Below are 15270 nucleotides of genomic sequence, written 5' to 3' on the forward strand. Positions count from 1 at the left end.
TAATATGTTGATGAGTACAATTCTTAATATGCAAATGAATATTTAAATTTTGCAGTGAAATCAGGCCCTCTTTGATGTAGTTTTTGGTTATTAAAGTTCTCTTCTCTACCGATTACGTGAAAAGCACATCTTTTTTTCTTGCTGGAAAACCCTACGTGCCGCTCACGTGATCACGAGACCGCAGGTAGAGGCACCTAGCTGAATGGATGCCGCCTTAGTGTGAGTTGTAGCAGTGGGAGGACAGAGTTGTGTGTGGATGTCGTGGAAGTGTGAGGGCAGAACTGAAATATTAAAATTTGGGATATGCTGTCGAGGATACAAGAAAAACGCGAGTATTACAAGTCAATTAATGGAACAAGTGGAGAAACTGTCGCATATATTGCATGTTTATTCTTTGACTATTTTTACTTTTCAAGTTACAGTAGATCATCTAAAAATAAAACTATTGGGCAAATAAGAAGTAAAAATGGCATTTGTAGGGCCACACACGTTAATAGACAGTTGTTGTAGATAGACCAAACATTCGAAAATGATAAAATTAATTAATCATTCAATTCTGTTGTAACAACTTCACAACTCAGAACTGCCGTCGTTCTATGCAGATGTTAACTATATGATTGCCATAGTAGATTGTTTTTCGAAGTATTTTATGGTCTGTTGTGACGTATTTTTACCATGAGGTTCGTTTTCGTTTGTTGTGAATTCCTTAGTCTGCTGTTTCGCACTTGTGTAACAGCAATTCGATTTAACAATTGTTTCATTCTGTCTGCTTGGTGTACACTTGCGACCTCTAGCAACCAGTTTGCTGCTCGCAGACTGGTGGGTGTCATGTATCCTGGTTCAAGTGCTCTAGTGTACATTTAGCTTTACTTCTTTTTCCCCAAGTAAATTTCATCTAATAGCTTGTTTTATATTGTGTATATTTTTTGTCCTATGTTTGTCATTTAAATGTTAACAAGTTTATGCTGTTACATAGTTAACTGTAGTCTTCAGTTCCAACAGTGACAGTACAGCTATGTTTTGAATGTGTGCACATCTCCAGTACTGTATAATTAATGTGTTACAAGGCCACATATTCAAGTATGTAGAGCTGTGTATTTCAAGAGCTTTTGTTCATGGTGTGCAGTGGTAAGGTGTGGGGCCATGAAAGACACAGGTGATCGATACTGACAGCCATAATCTAGTTAACTGCACATGTCTTTATACTTTCAGTGATAGATTTAGGCACAAGGTCAAAGCCCTGGTTGTCTACAGAGGCCACGAGAATGACAGGCCACAGTGTGTACCTTACAGCATGTGACACAATAGTCTTAATGAGTGCCAGAAGCTGACACCGGCAGGGATTGGGTAACTATTTCATACGAGTTCAATAATTCATAACTTTGCCTTTAAATGCATGCAAGCTCTCGGCAGCGCATGAAAAAGTTAAGACGGTTAGCGAGTACCTTGCGTGGAGGCGATATTTCACGAAGTAAGGCGAGTGTGATGTCAGAAGCTCGTTGTAGAGTCCGTATTTCTCGAGGGCCTCCATGTCTACCGACAGCCGTCGCAGACGCCACTGGCGGCGGCAACAACACGATGGTTAGCCAGAGACCTCGCCTGGAGTCAGCTGACACGGCAGTGCTCCGACTGTCCACTCCAAGACGAATCCTCCAAAACCTGCTTCCGCGTGACTCTTGAGGGATTTAAGTTATTTTGGTTTTTAACGTAGTTTCCTGGCGTTTTACTATTCAAGCAAATCATTTCATGAGAATTTAGTGACAAGTCAGAAACGATAACGTATCATTTGAGGGACACGAAGCTGGCATATGTATAATGATAAATGTGAATATGTTTCATTAATTACAATAAATTTAAAATACACAAATGACCTGTTGATTATCGTGAATAGCACTCAAGGTTTTGACGCAACAGCGGAATAAATAAAAGTCGTTCTTGCCGGGATCTTGCTCTCTCTCCCCCAACTAACTGGATACAAGATTGTATGATGTACCTCATGTGCTAGGTCTTACACGTAATTAAGCTTACAATTACATTACTTTATTGACATTTTCTCTCCCTTATAAGCAATTCAGAAAACTCGTAGAGTGCTTCGCATATTTCAGATGTCAGGAGATACTTAACATATAGCAACTGCCTAAATACGGAAAATGATTAACGTACCTGTATCTACGTAGTTAGTATGATTCAGAGTGTAGATGCTAACCTTTCTTGAGGTTAAATTACTCATCGCACTTGAATATCTTGCTTTTAAATTTCCCACTACAGTTGCAATGACAAGCAAACTGAAAACGCCAGCCAACATATGTGCAGGTTTATCAACTTCGCTAAGAAATCTGGAGACGTGTCCAGTGACAAAATGTGCTACCTTGATGTGTTTATCACTAGTATAAAAAGTTCAGACACCGTTTTTTTGCATCAGTCTACTTTCTTAGTAAAAAACATTCACCAAACAAAGTTTTCCTACCTGAATAACTCAGTTTAGCTTCAAAGACGTAACAAGTGTTGTATTTAGTGAAACCTCTGTCCTGATTATTGGCTCCTATAAAACAATATTGCAGTGTTCATAGTGATGCTACGCTATGCTCGTTGTCTCGTGATTTCTTTCATTCCTCTTGAGTAACGCTTCGTCACAGGTACATGTAGAACTCCAGTTACGGCACGGGATTCAAGTTCTAGAGCACTGGTTTCAAATCCACTTTCGAGCACCCACATCTAGATTTAATGTTTCCCTAAGTCCTGTAGCTGGTTGATTGCACTGATAATGACAAGGCTGAGTTCTGTATTCACCACTGCATAAGCTTAGATTGTGCCCTGTCTCAGAATAATTTGTACTCCACGAGACGTTAAACACCAAAGTTTCATTCTTCCTTCCTCCGAAATGTGGACTAATATCGCATCAATCTAGTGTAAGTCTATAAGGTGAAGGTGTGAGTTAGTCAAAAAGACAGCACAGAAACTTGTTCCCCGCGGGAAACAGTCTGTGCTACAGGTAATAACTCATATCTGGAGTGTTTAGGTACGCCCTCAGTCATTGATAGATTCTGCACGTGCGTTTCTTAGACTACAACATTCCACAGAATATTCGGATGTTTAGTAAGACACTGCAACAAATACCATTCGCAAATTGTATTTCAGTACTTCGGTAATCTCTGGCCAATGCCCGACTGTGCTTAGCTTTCTTGATGACTTCTCCTAGGATAGATCGCCTACCGTTTGAGCTTCATCATACGAACTATGTGAAGGAACCTATCGAGATTCATTCCTACGAAAGCCTCCTCCTTGAACAGTTTCCTAGAACTGCTACCGAGTGCCGTCGGGGCTGATCAGTAATTTTGGTGCTGTAAACGCTATTTTTGTAATCCATTTGACAAATGCTACACCTGTGTCGTAAAGCACTGTTCCTCTACCTCTGATTCAAATACATACTTCGGGATAGAATGCTACCGTTTGTACATTTTCAAATATTTATTAGATATCCTTTCCACCTGGGCCTTATAATATTAGAGATTATATTTTGGACTTACGTGTTTATTTTTAAGAAAGTATTTCGTTTATTTCGATGTGATGTGATGTGTGTGTGTGTGTGTGTGTGTGTGTGTGTGTGTGTGTGTGCGCTTGTTTGGGTGAACGCCTGTTAATCTACAGGGAATGATTAACTTAATCTAATATTATGAAGCATTTCCAGTACCACTTTATTGATCATTGTAGGCAAAGAAGGTCGGAATTAGCGAAGCAAACTGAAGTCAGGTATTTCTATTCATCACGGAAATTACGAAGAACAGTGAAGAATGAATACGACACATTCAAAACCTGTAAGAAAACAAGAACGTGTTAGAAACAATGTATTTTGTAATGTAAATTAATTACAAAAAGCTTATCTACTTAACTGTGTATGTAGACGTCAAATGTTACGCAATTAAACACTGTTGGGTGTAAAAGCAGGAATACCGGACAGCCAGCAAGTTGCACAAAGTGGTGGATTTCAAATAAGCTTGACTGCGATTTCGACGGATCTAATCTCGTCTTCTCCAGAAGGACAGAAAACTTCACATTAACTATTCACTCAGTGAAAACTGCTTCCACATTACATTTATCGGCAACGGTCTGTATGTCCATACGTAAAATTTAAGAACCCTAGAATCAAGTGCTTATCACATCAGTAAATAATATACATTAGAAGAAAAATGGCTCTGAGAACTATGGAACTTAACGGCTATGGTCATCAGTCCATTAGAAGAAAAGACCATGTTAGTAGCTACATACTTAAGTCAGCATGTAGCAAAAGCATTGCACCAGGTAGACGTATTTTTGCACGACAGTCGAGGAGCTGCCAGGAATACCGAGAACTACATTGCAAAGGACATGGGCAAAAGAAACGCCTTTGTGCTGATTGTACCGCACGCACATTTAGGTGATGAAGAACACGGCAGGGTCCAAGACGGCAAAGGACAGGCACGTCCACCCAAAAGTCATACTGTTCTCAAGAAATCATTTCTCGAATTTCACTATAATGCCGAGAGGTAGGTTCCTGGTAGCCCCTCAACGACACTCTAGCCGAGAAGGCAAATATCATGCTCAAGTTTAGCGCCAACAGATGGCTCACAGTCCTGGATCTCCCTCCGTATTTGGGCCCAGCCGACTTCTGGTTTTTCCCCAAATTGAAGTTGGCAGTTAGAGAACACCATTACGAGGCAGTGAAGGACAACTAGAAAAACTGTACTGCAGTATTAAGTGCAATATCAAAAAAGGACTACAGCGACTGTTGCAGAATATTTTTACAACTATTTCAGCTGCGTATTGATTCAGGGGGAGACTATTTTGAAGAAATACAATGATTTGGTGATCATAATCCATGATTTTTATTTGTCATAGCCACAGTCCAAACAGAAGTGGGACGTATTACATACACTAAATTCCAGTTTTTGTCTGGATAACATTGTCCAAGAAGTAACTGAAAATATTCCAAGTCAACCGGTCTCTAAGAAGTTTTCGGGAGGTCTCCCTTGGTCATGAGGAGAAAACCGTAGCTGGAAGTTCACTGCAAAAATATCCCCAGACTGGCATTCTGTGTGCACCATGCCCAGAATGATGAGACATTTCAATGGAAAAGCCTACCAATCTTCAATGAACTGGATCTCAAACTACTAGCTCTCCTCCTTGGAGCAGGGAATACAAAATAAAATAAAATAAAATGAAATAAAATAAACAAAGAGTGACTGGTCCGCTCTCGGAACGTTGGTACGTAGGGTTTGTGGTGGAAGTCACCTACTTTATTGCGCATACTCCATCTCTGGAGCAAGCTAACCAGCGTTCTGTGCATAATTATGTGCCCAGCAGCTTTTATGAAGAAGCACTTTCCCCTGTCTCCCAATAAGAGTTACTCAACATTAACGTGTGCGGCCATATTTCAGGCTCTCAAACGCTACAACAAATTTTCCCATCACCTTTAACTCATGCTTCTCGCTCTTTCCGTTTCTCAATCAGTTACGTCACTTCCCTTTCCTCTTTCTTCACAATATTTTGATTTACCAATTTCCTTTTTCTGTCTCTTCCATGCCTTTTCTCATTCTCTCATATTGATATCCATTGCTGCTATTGCTCACAGCTTAAAATTACCTCCGAGTAACTTGCCCCTGCTGGTTTAGTCATGAGCGTGGGTAAGCCTATCTCTTTTCCTCCGACTCCTTTGTGTTTATGTCTGTAGTTATCTTCAGATTATCAATAACACTACACAAAAGAGTGCAAATTCCGAAACTCGCTCGGTAAAATGGAATAGTATTTTCTGTAACTTCCGATGGGAGTCTAATCATCGAACTAGAGTGAAAACAGACAACATGGCAGCTGATCTCTTCTGATCAGCCATTGTTTTTTTATTATTCAGACTGGTGTACACATTAAAAAAGACTGGGAGAAATTAATTTAACTTGTAGGAATGACAAATAATTTCAGAAACATCAAAACGATATGTACTCGCTACGCTGAAGAGCTGACAATGGTCCCAAATTATGACATCCTATGCTTGCTTATACCGACCAGAAACGTGGGTAGGTGGACACTGAGAGTAATAAACATAAATATTAACGTGTTTTGGCGACAATTTGTGAACTGGAATGAAGTTTTCTAAGAAGAAATTCGAGAACGTATACAACTGAATCTGCCGGATATCTCTGCGCTACTGACACACGTTTAAGCATCATGGAAAAGGACTGGTATACTAAATTGACACTGGCCACCCTAGTGTGGAATTCACCACGTTGATCAAAGAATGCATGCGATTAAAACTAAAATGCAAATGTAATACTTGGCTGGCGAAGTTTATAAAAGGAAGGTGAACAAAATCTTGCAATAATGTTATTTATCTGCTCAACTAAGAGAAAGTGCAAGTTGACGGCATTTATAAAATTGATTATCTGTTAAAATGGCGTCCAGAAGCATATGCGCACAGCTGAAATCGTGGCAAACAGTTATTTGTAACAGTTTCGATCAAAACTGGTAGGTATTGTTCGAAGAGTGTCACAGACAGCGAAGATTTTTGACTGTGAAAGCTCATCAGTCTTGACATGTGTCACATATTCGCCCATGACCAAACTAGATGTCATGCAGTGATGTATCATTAAGTGAAGTACCTGTATCCATCCCCCGTCTTGATCAATTTTCCGAATTCTACACAATTCTTCACAAAAAAGAGGTGTTTCTAACTTGTTACATACAACGTTTCATAGGTTTTTGTATCCCACAACGCAAACTGCACTACGTATTTGTCTTCATAGTTTTAGAATCATGACTTTCTGGAGCATGGGCCTTATCTGAAATTGATACCTTTGGCTTTCTCTGTCATTCCTGAAAAGTTGATCATTGTCACTGAAACACCTGATACAGCCAGTGCTCTTCCCCTGGAAAGGAACTCGGTCCATCACGAAATATCTAAACAACGAGAAACGCCAGACGCGTAGCACTAAAATGCATGATGTGTACAAAATATAGGCACAAAAATCTATAATCGAAAGGAAAATGCACGTGCCATAGTGAGTGTCCAGAACTGAGATGTCAAAAATCGAAATGTTCTTAATACTGTTCATTCTCTATCGCTATCTGGTTATCAGTGTAGAGAGAGGATTTTCAAATTCTGTTCTCGCGAAAGACTTTCATCTTCGTTAGTGTTCTATCACAGTATGGTTGAGAATGTGGCAAGAGGAATCTGAAAAATCGGTATGTCATTTTTATTTAATTCAATAACTTTACTCCCTAACCTTACAGGCAAATGTAAAGCGGGATTTTCGAATAATGACCCACACCAGCCATTAATGTATTTATGCAATGAGGATTTTCCCCGAAATTACATCTCTGACCTTTTGGTTGCCTACATTCAGAGACTGGCGCAACAACATGTCATCGTTGAATGACCCTGATCTTGATCTTCACCCCGAGTTCAGGACATTTCTAAGATAGTGGATTAGAGAAATGTATAAAGTTTAAAGTGGTGTATAGTGGGAAATTTAAAAACTACGTGTGGCACTGTGCAGTAAATTCAAAATTCAAAATTACTTTTTCTGCGAATTATGTTGCACGTGCGTGCACTTACACACACACACACACACACACACACACACACACACACACACACAGATACACACACACACACACACACACACACACACACACACACACACACACGTTTTTTTTTACTTGCATCATTCCCCAAAGTATTGGAGAAGTATTGATGTTGAGTAAACTCTTTGCATTCACCATCATCAGTACATTCCACGTCTCCCCGTTTATGTCAAATACTGTTCTATCTAATCATCAGCAAATTCCATCCCAGCTTTTGTAATATATTACAGGAGAATGGCAAAGACCAAAAATAACCGACGTAGTGGGTGAAAAATGTGAAACTATTAACCCCAGCAGCACCAACGCCTTTTAAATAACTTATGCTACTAGTTCCATGCCCACTACTAAAATGATAAATGATACAAATTTAATTGTTTTTCAGTTTTGTTAACAACATATTTTTAAAGAACTACTGGTGTGTAAGTAGTGGCAGAGATTTAAAATATCGTTTAGTATTGCCTTAGCAAAACCAACACATTTTCAACAACGTCTGCTACCAATGGGGAGAGAGGGAGGGGGGAGGGAGGGAATGTGTGGCCATCACTAATAAACTAAAAATGCAGATATTGTTGTGTTTTCTTAACTTTCGTTATCAACATACTTCTTGGATGGATGCTGATGTCTAAGTAGGATTGAGAACCTGAAAGTATTGAAAATGTCGTTCCTTGTCAAAAAGTTACATCTAATGTTAGACATTAATTAAACTTCAAGTTTCGGATTAAATGTAACTGAAAAATTAAAACAGTTAAAAGATCTGGTGGAAGACTTCATTGTGAACAATAAATACGGTCTTCAACATTTTCCAGTATAAAATACAGTACCAAGTTACAATATTTACAAAAGACGGTAATAACGTACCATCCTGTTGCTCTTTCTGGGTTTAATGATGGTGCATGTTACACATAAATTTTGTGGTGAGATGCCCATGTGTTGCAAGAAAATGAAAGCGTTGAAGTGACGACTATGATGGTTCAGAAACAAATAATTCAGCAAGATTAATCGCTCTTGCCTTTATAGTCCCTACCAGCTTAGTCAATAATTGTAGACGTCTTTGCGTGTGGAGTGATACAATTTAACATTTCATTATTTTAACAATTCTGAATATTTGTGGCTTGCAGTAGTACTCAGCCTCCAAGTTAATATTTTTGCAATCTCTCATATATCACTGACTATATGAAAACGCATGTGAGCTCTTCCCACACAAAATGATACTTAAAAAATAAAGTTATCTCTTTTCCGCACAGAAATTTCATATTTCAATAAATCTAGAGGTTCTAGAAACGTTGTCGCCTGAGAATGTTTTATCAGCGTGTTCAGGCTTGCTGATGCCTAATCTACACGTGAGTGTGTGTCCCTTCCTGGTGTTGGAATACTATTTTAGACCTAGTAGCTGCACATGCAGTGCCAGCTCCTGGTTATACTATAATACCTAAGATTTTGACAGTGGTGGGAGCCCTCATACGGCGAGAGTTGATGCACACAGGAGCATTGTTGAATACGGTCAGTTTGGTGATCCAGGTAACATTGCGTGGGGATATATCACGTTCCATGGCTTTACTGATCACATGCTAGAACAAAGTACACACATTGGCCAATGTTATTGTGACAGAATGCTCCTTCCTCACGTCTGTTTCTTAGGGCTGTACATGACACTGAATTCTCTTTGATGGATGAAAATATCTGACCTCATTGAACAGCGCTGGTTGAGGAGATCTTGAAGCGAGAATTTCGGCGAATACACTGACCTGCCTATAGCCCCTAGATAAATACCATCGGGATCGAGTTTGATGTTTTGGGGAGACGTATTTCAGAACGTCCACTTACACCAACTATCACACTGCAGTTGTAAACAACGCTAGTGAAGAGATGGGACGCCCTACCATAAGAACACTTTCGAACCTCCTGTTCAGCATAGGAGTTTGTCGCACAACATGTTTTGCTTTCCGTCTTGATCACACAACCCATTAAAAACCATCTCCCATAATTTTTGCTGTCCAGGGTGCCATCATGAATGGTGGTAATTTCTGTTTTTGAGAAAAAAGTGTCATTTCTGTTCGTCTCACTGCGTATTTGTTTCAGTTACCTTTTGTAGCAGATGTTTCGACGATTTGTCCAAGTTTCATCGAGCTATGTAACTTGGTGATGACATATGCAAAATTTCCTCTGATCCTAAAGCTTATCAGACCACTGTACATATCCTGTAAATTCTGTGTTGGCTTAGTACTGAAAATTCTTTCAATGGACGAGTCCATAGAAGTGTCACGACCATAGGGCACTTAGCAAACTTAATTTTCACCCTTAATTCTACAGGAGATGGTGATGACTACTTGCAACGCCTAAGCGTGACGCACTGGCAACTCAGTCACAATAAAGTAATGGCGAAAACTTGTGCTGGGTATGGGGTCGTTCTGCTGTTGGGATGTTTACTGCATCTGTGATAGGCCAATAGACCATTTTTAACTCTCGGAAGCAATCAGCCTGTAGTCAGATTATGACCTGAGATTCAGTTTCAAAGTACAATGAAGAAACTCTACAATTTACATCATGTAGGATGAAGGGTAGTTACTTAGTTACATATTCCATAGATCATTCGAGAGACTCTTACATCGAAATGATGTGAAACGAAGCTGTTTAAAGGTTGTATACATGATTAGTGTTAACATTGATGAACACTTTTTCCTTTTACTGCCTCAATTGTTAAGGAGAAATTCGCCAGTGGAATGCAAGAAACTGTCCAGGAGAAATAATTTTAAATTAGATTTAAAACTTGCTTTATTAGCCAGATCTAAAACAGTGTAGTTAGATTGCATGGCTCCTTGAGGAGTTACCTACATGACCTCCATGGGTGAACACCACATATTATACTTAGTGTTCGCTTTTATGCACTCAGTACTTTGTTTCGAAGTTGTGAGGTACCCAAGAAAGTTATTCTGTAAGATATTATTAAGTAGAAAAATGCAAAAAGTTTCAGCACGTTGAAACGTTTATATGAAGAGCAAAAGTAGCAGAACTTCATTCTTTGAGAAGCTCAGTAATATACTTCTTCCACTTGAAATTTTCGTCACTATGTACACCTGAGACGTTGAAGTAGTCCCACCTACTAACTGATACCTGCTCACATGCTAGACCAATTGTTCATATTATTCTATTTTTTGTATACCTTTGAATGTAGTGTATCTAATCAAAATTTAGGGAGAATCTATTTTCAGAGAACCACTCAATAATTATCAGAAAAATATCATTTACAAAGTCTTCTCTTGCTTCCTCTCTAATGGGATTTATTATAACACTAATATCATCTGCAAAATGTATATAAGAAGTAACAGTGGACCCCAAAATTGAACGCTGTGGAACTCCCTTTATGATTTCACCCCAGCCATTAAAATGTTCTTCTTTTAAAATATTGTCTAAATCATTCAAGACAAACTTTTCCATTCCCTTTCTCAAGTATGATTCAAACCAACTACACTCCTGGAAATGGAAAAAAGAACACATTGACACCGGTGTGTCAGACCCACCATACTTGCTCCGGACACTGCGAGAGGGCTGTACAAGCAATGATCACACGCACGGCACAGCGGACACACCAGGAACCGCGGTATTGGCCGTCGAATGGCGCTAGCTGTGCAGCATTTGTGCACCGCCGCCGTCAGTGTCAGCCAGTTTGCCGTGGCATACGGAGCTCCATCGCAGTCTTTAACACTGGTAGCATGCCGCGACAGCGTGGACGTGAACCGTATGTGCAGTTGACGGACTTTGAACGAGGGCGTATAGTGGGCATGCGGGAGGCCGGGTGGACGTACCGCCGAATTGCTCAACACGTGGGGCGTGAGGTCTCCACAGTACATCGATGTTGTCGCCAGTGGTCGGCGGAAGGTGCACGTGCCCGTCGACCTGGGACCGGACCGCAGCGACGCACGGATGCACGCCAAGACCGTAGGATCCTACGCAGTGCCGTAGGGGACCGCACCGCCACTTCCCAGCAAATTAGGGACACTGTTGCTCCTGGGGTATCGGCGAGGACCATTCGCAACCGTCTCCATGAAGCTGGGCTACGGTCCCGCACACCGTTAGGCCGTCTTCCGCTCACGCTCCAACATCGTGCAGCCCGCCTCCAGTGGTGTCGCGACAGGCGTGAATGGAGGGACGAATGGAGACGTGTCGTCTTCAGCGATGAGAGTCGCTTCTGCCTTGGTGCCAATGATGGTCGTATGCGTGTTTGGCGCCGTGCAGGTGAGCGCCACAATCAGGACTGCATACGACCGAGGCACACAGGGCAACAACCGGCATCATGGTGTGGGGAGCGATCTCCTACACTGGCCGTACACCACTGGTGATCGTCGAGGGGACACTGAATAGTGCACGGTACATCCAAACCGTCATAGAACCCATCGTTCTACCATTCCTAGACCGGCAAGGTAACTTGCTGTTCCAACAGGACAATGCACGTCCGCATGTATCCCGTGCCACCCAACGTGCTCTAGAAGGTGTAAGTCAACTACCCTGGCCAGCAAGATCTCCGGATCTGTCCCCCATTGAGCATGTTTGGGACTGGATGAAGCGTCGTCTCACGCGGTTTGCACGTCCAGCTCGAACGCTGGTCCAACTGAGGCGCCAGGTGGAAATGGCATCGCAAGCCGTTCCACAGGACTACATCCAGCATCTCTACGATCGTCTCCATGGGAGAATAGCAGCCTGCATTGCTGCGAAAGGTGGATATACACTGTACTAGTGCCGACATTGTGCATGCTCTGTTGCCTGTGACTATGTGCCTGTGGTTCTGTCAGTGTGATCATGTGATGTATCGGACCCCAGGAATGTGTCAATAAAGTTTCCCCTTCCTGGGACAATAAATTCACGGTGTTCTGATTTCAATTTCCAGGAGTGTATTTAAAAAGCCATCAATATGACGAAACTTGACTTTCTCTAAGAGAGTGTCATAATATATACAATTGAAGGCCTTAGACAGATCATAAGGCTTAACATGTGGAGATAGATTATTATTTAAGACTAGCACTATTCCAAGGGTGAATGGATTAATAGCACTCTCAGTTGAGAAACATTTCAGGGATTCTTTCTGTGATATGCTAAGTACTTTATTTCCACGTAAGTGTGTGACTACTGTCGAGTACATTACCTTTTCAAACATTTTGGGAAAAAATGTCAGTCATTCAATGGGACAGTAATTGTTTAAGTCTGTATTGTCACCTTCCTTATGAAGTGGTTTAAGGATTGCACATTTTAACTTGTCTGGAAAAATTCCCTGTGCCAGTAAAGCATTGATTATATAACTAAGGACATTGGTTGTTAACTTGGAATACTTTTCAAAATTCTGCCTGCAGTTGCATCAACCCCAACAAGAGCATTTGTTTCTTACACTTTCTGTAAGCGCATTCTGTGAAGGATGTTGATGCTACCTCTATTTGCTTCAAGTTTTTGTGGAATAAGGTCATAATATATTTTCTTGCTTCTTCAACTGAGCCATCTATCCCTGTGCATGCTGCTTCATTTGGAAAGTGTTGTTAAAAGCATTTTCAACTTGTGATCTATCAATCACAACATGGTCATAAAGTTTAATTGTTGTGGAAACTTGTACAGTCTCCTGCCCTATTTCCCATTTGACAATGTGTCATACGGTTTTAATCTTATTATCTCCATTATTTATTTCAGTTAGTCCATGCATACCTCTGGACTGTATAATGGCTTTACTTAAAATCCTACAGTATATGTTATAGTTTGCAAGTAATGACCGGTCTTCACTTACTTTGGCCCTTACATAAATTTCCGTGTTCCTCCTACATGAGATTTTAATTCAATTAGTTATCCGTGACTGACTTGTCTTTTTACTGGATCATTTAGATAACTGTTTAGGAAAGCAACTCTGAAATAATAACACAAATTTACTAAGGAACGAATTTAATTAGATATTAGCATGTCCTTTTACATATATGTCGTCCCACATCACACATTTTAGTTTAATCTTAAGAGACAGAACGTAGAAATAAGGGTAGCAGTGTACTGGACGCTGCATGAAAAGAACATAATATTGCATTAATAGGCCTCACTGCTTGGTAGAAACCTGCCTCTGGGTTGCCAAATTTCAATTAATTTTGGATCACAATCAGATAGTCCATTAGCATGAATTGTTTTAGCGTGGTGGCAGTGAAACAGCAGGTACCTTTTACGTAGAAGAATTACAGAGAGTCAGTCAACCAGATGTGGTTATCATTGAGCATGTCGGAAAATGGTGGCGGAATAAGGTCTTTGTTAAACGACATGGCTGCCTTTCATCGCACAACAGCTGGGCGTATAAGGCAATGACACCCTCGAATAGTACAGTAGCAAAGAGTGTCTTGTGGAAGACGCAGTTTAGATAATGGCAGTATTCTCGACATGCTACTGGTAAAATTATATGTTTACCCATATCACTATGGCGGGATAGGAGCAAAGCTGGAGAACGAAATAGTATGTAGTGGTAAGGGGAGTAATGTACCGGATGAGAGCAATTCATGGCAGCATTTTCAGCTGATAAAGAAATGCATATCAAACTTAAAATGGTGTAGCGATAAAACTCTGAGAAGTAATATCGAATGGCTACTTGTAGCACATATTGGTAAAGGTCTTAGCGTTTTAGGCAATGATAGCAAACGAGGAGGCATATTAATCCAAGGTACAGGTTAACTGAAGTATAAAAAAAATCAACAGCTATGTAACCCAGATTTTCATTCAATCAGAAGAAATACTAAGTTGAAACAAACAAGTGAAGATATGCCTGACTTAAATGTGGACATTCACAAGAAGGAGAACATATTTGCAAGCTTAAAGTGCCTTTTCCAATAGAGCCTATTGCAGTAGAGATGATGTCAAGGTAACACGACATATACTTAGTGAAATTGATGAGGGAATAGCACTACAGACTTTCCCTTCTTACCCTATTCTTTTGCTGTCTGCATTGGAGTTTTATTTCTTGCATTTTTTGTGTTCTGTTTATGTAAATATTGTGCTATTTAGGCTGTTTTAGATTTCTTTTGAGGCACATGGCAGACAACTATTGTGACAAAAACACACTGGTGTAAAAAATAAAAGTGACGTAAATTCTGCAATGTTGTGTTTGCTCTGCCATAAAAGGGTATAAACAGGTGATAGTAAAGTAGAAACAGTGTAAAGAATACATCTGCAATATGCTTCACGGCAGACAAAAATGTTCTTAACAGATTTGCATACACATTCCTACAACTGGTTAGCGTGCTCAGTGTGGAGTGTGGCTACCTGTGGCAGCAGTTCAGCCCTGACAGTGGTGAGTCCTACTGTGGATGATATCGCCAGTCTCATGTTGAGACAACAACGCCCTTTATTGCTGGAGAGTTGCTCGCAGGTCTTGGAGAGTGCTTGGTGAATACTGACATGATCCAACCTGTCTCCCAAGTGCGCCCCAGACGTGCTCTATGGGATTCAAAGCGGGGGGGGGGGGGGGGGGGGGGGACAAGGCGACGCCATGCGTGTAATATCTTCCGTTTCCGTGAAAACATCAATCGCTCTCGCTCTGAGGTTGAACATTATCATACGAAGTCTGGGCCCGCACCATCTCGCACATGAGGTCCCAAGACCTTGTCACGATACCTGATAGTAGTTAAACCTTGCAGATTCTCCCATACA

The 15270-nt window shown here is 40.7% G+C and overlaps 1 protein-coding gene across 1 annotated transcript in view; it reads right to left on the reverse strand.

Moving 5' to 3' along the window:
• Positions 1-3683: 3683 nt before the first annotated feature.
• LOC124619200 (odorant receptor Or2-like) overlaps positions 3684-15270 on the reverse strand; it is a 34629-nt gene continuing 23042 nt past the window's right edge. The window contains exon 6 of the mRNA XM_047145418.1: positions 3684-3813. Within this exon, the coding sequence (XP_047001374.1) occupies positions 3757-3813 (57 nt within the window). The 3' untranslated portion in view covers positions 3684-3756. The remainder of the gene's footprint in view (positions 3814-15270) is intronic.

The sequence above is a fragment of the Schistocerca americana genome, chromosome 6, assembly GCF_021461395.2.
Source record: "Schistocerca americana isolate TAMUIC-IGC-003095 chromosome 6, iqSchAmer2.1, whole genome shotgun sequence".
In the NCBI taxonomy this organism is placed as follows: domain Eukaryota; kingdom Metazoa; phylum Arthropoda; class Insecta; order Orthoptera; family Acrididae; genus Schistocerca; species Schistocerca americana.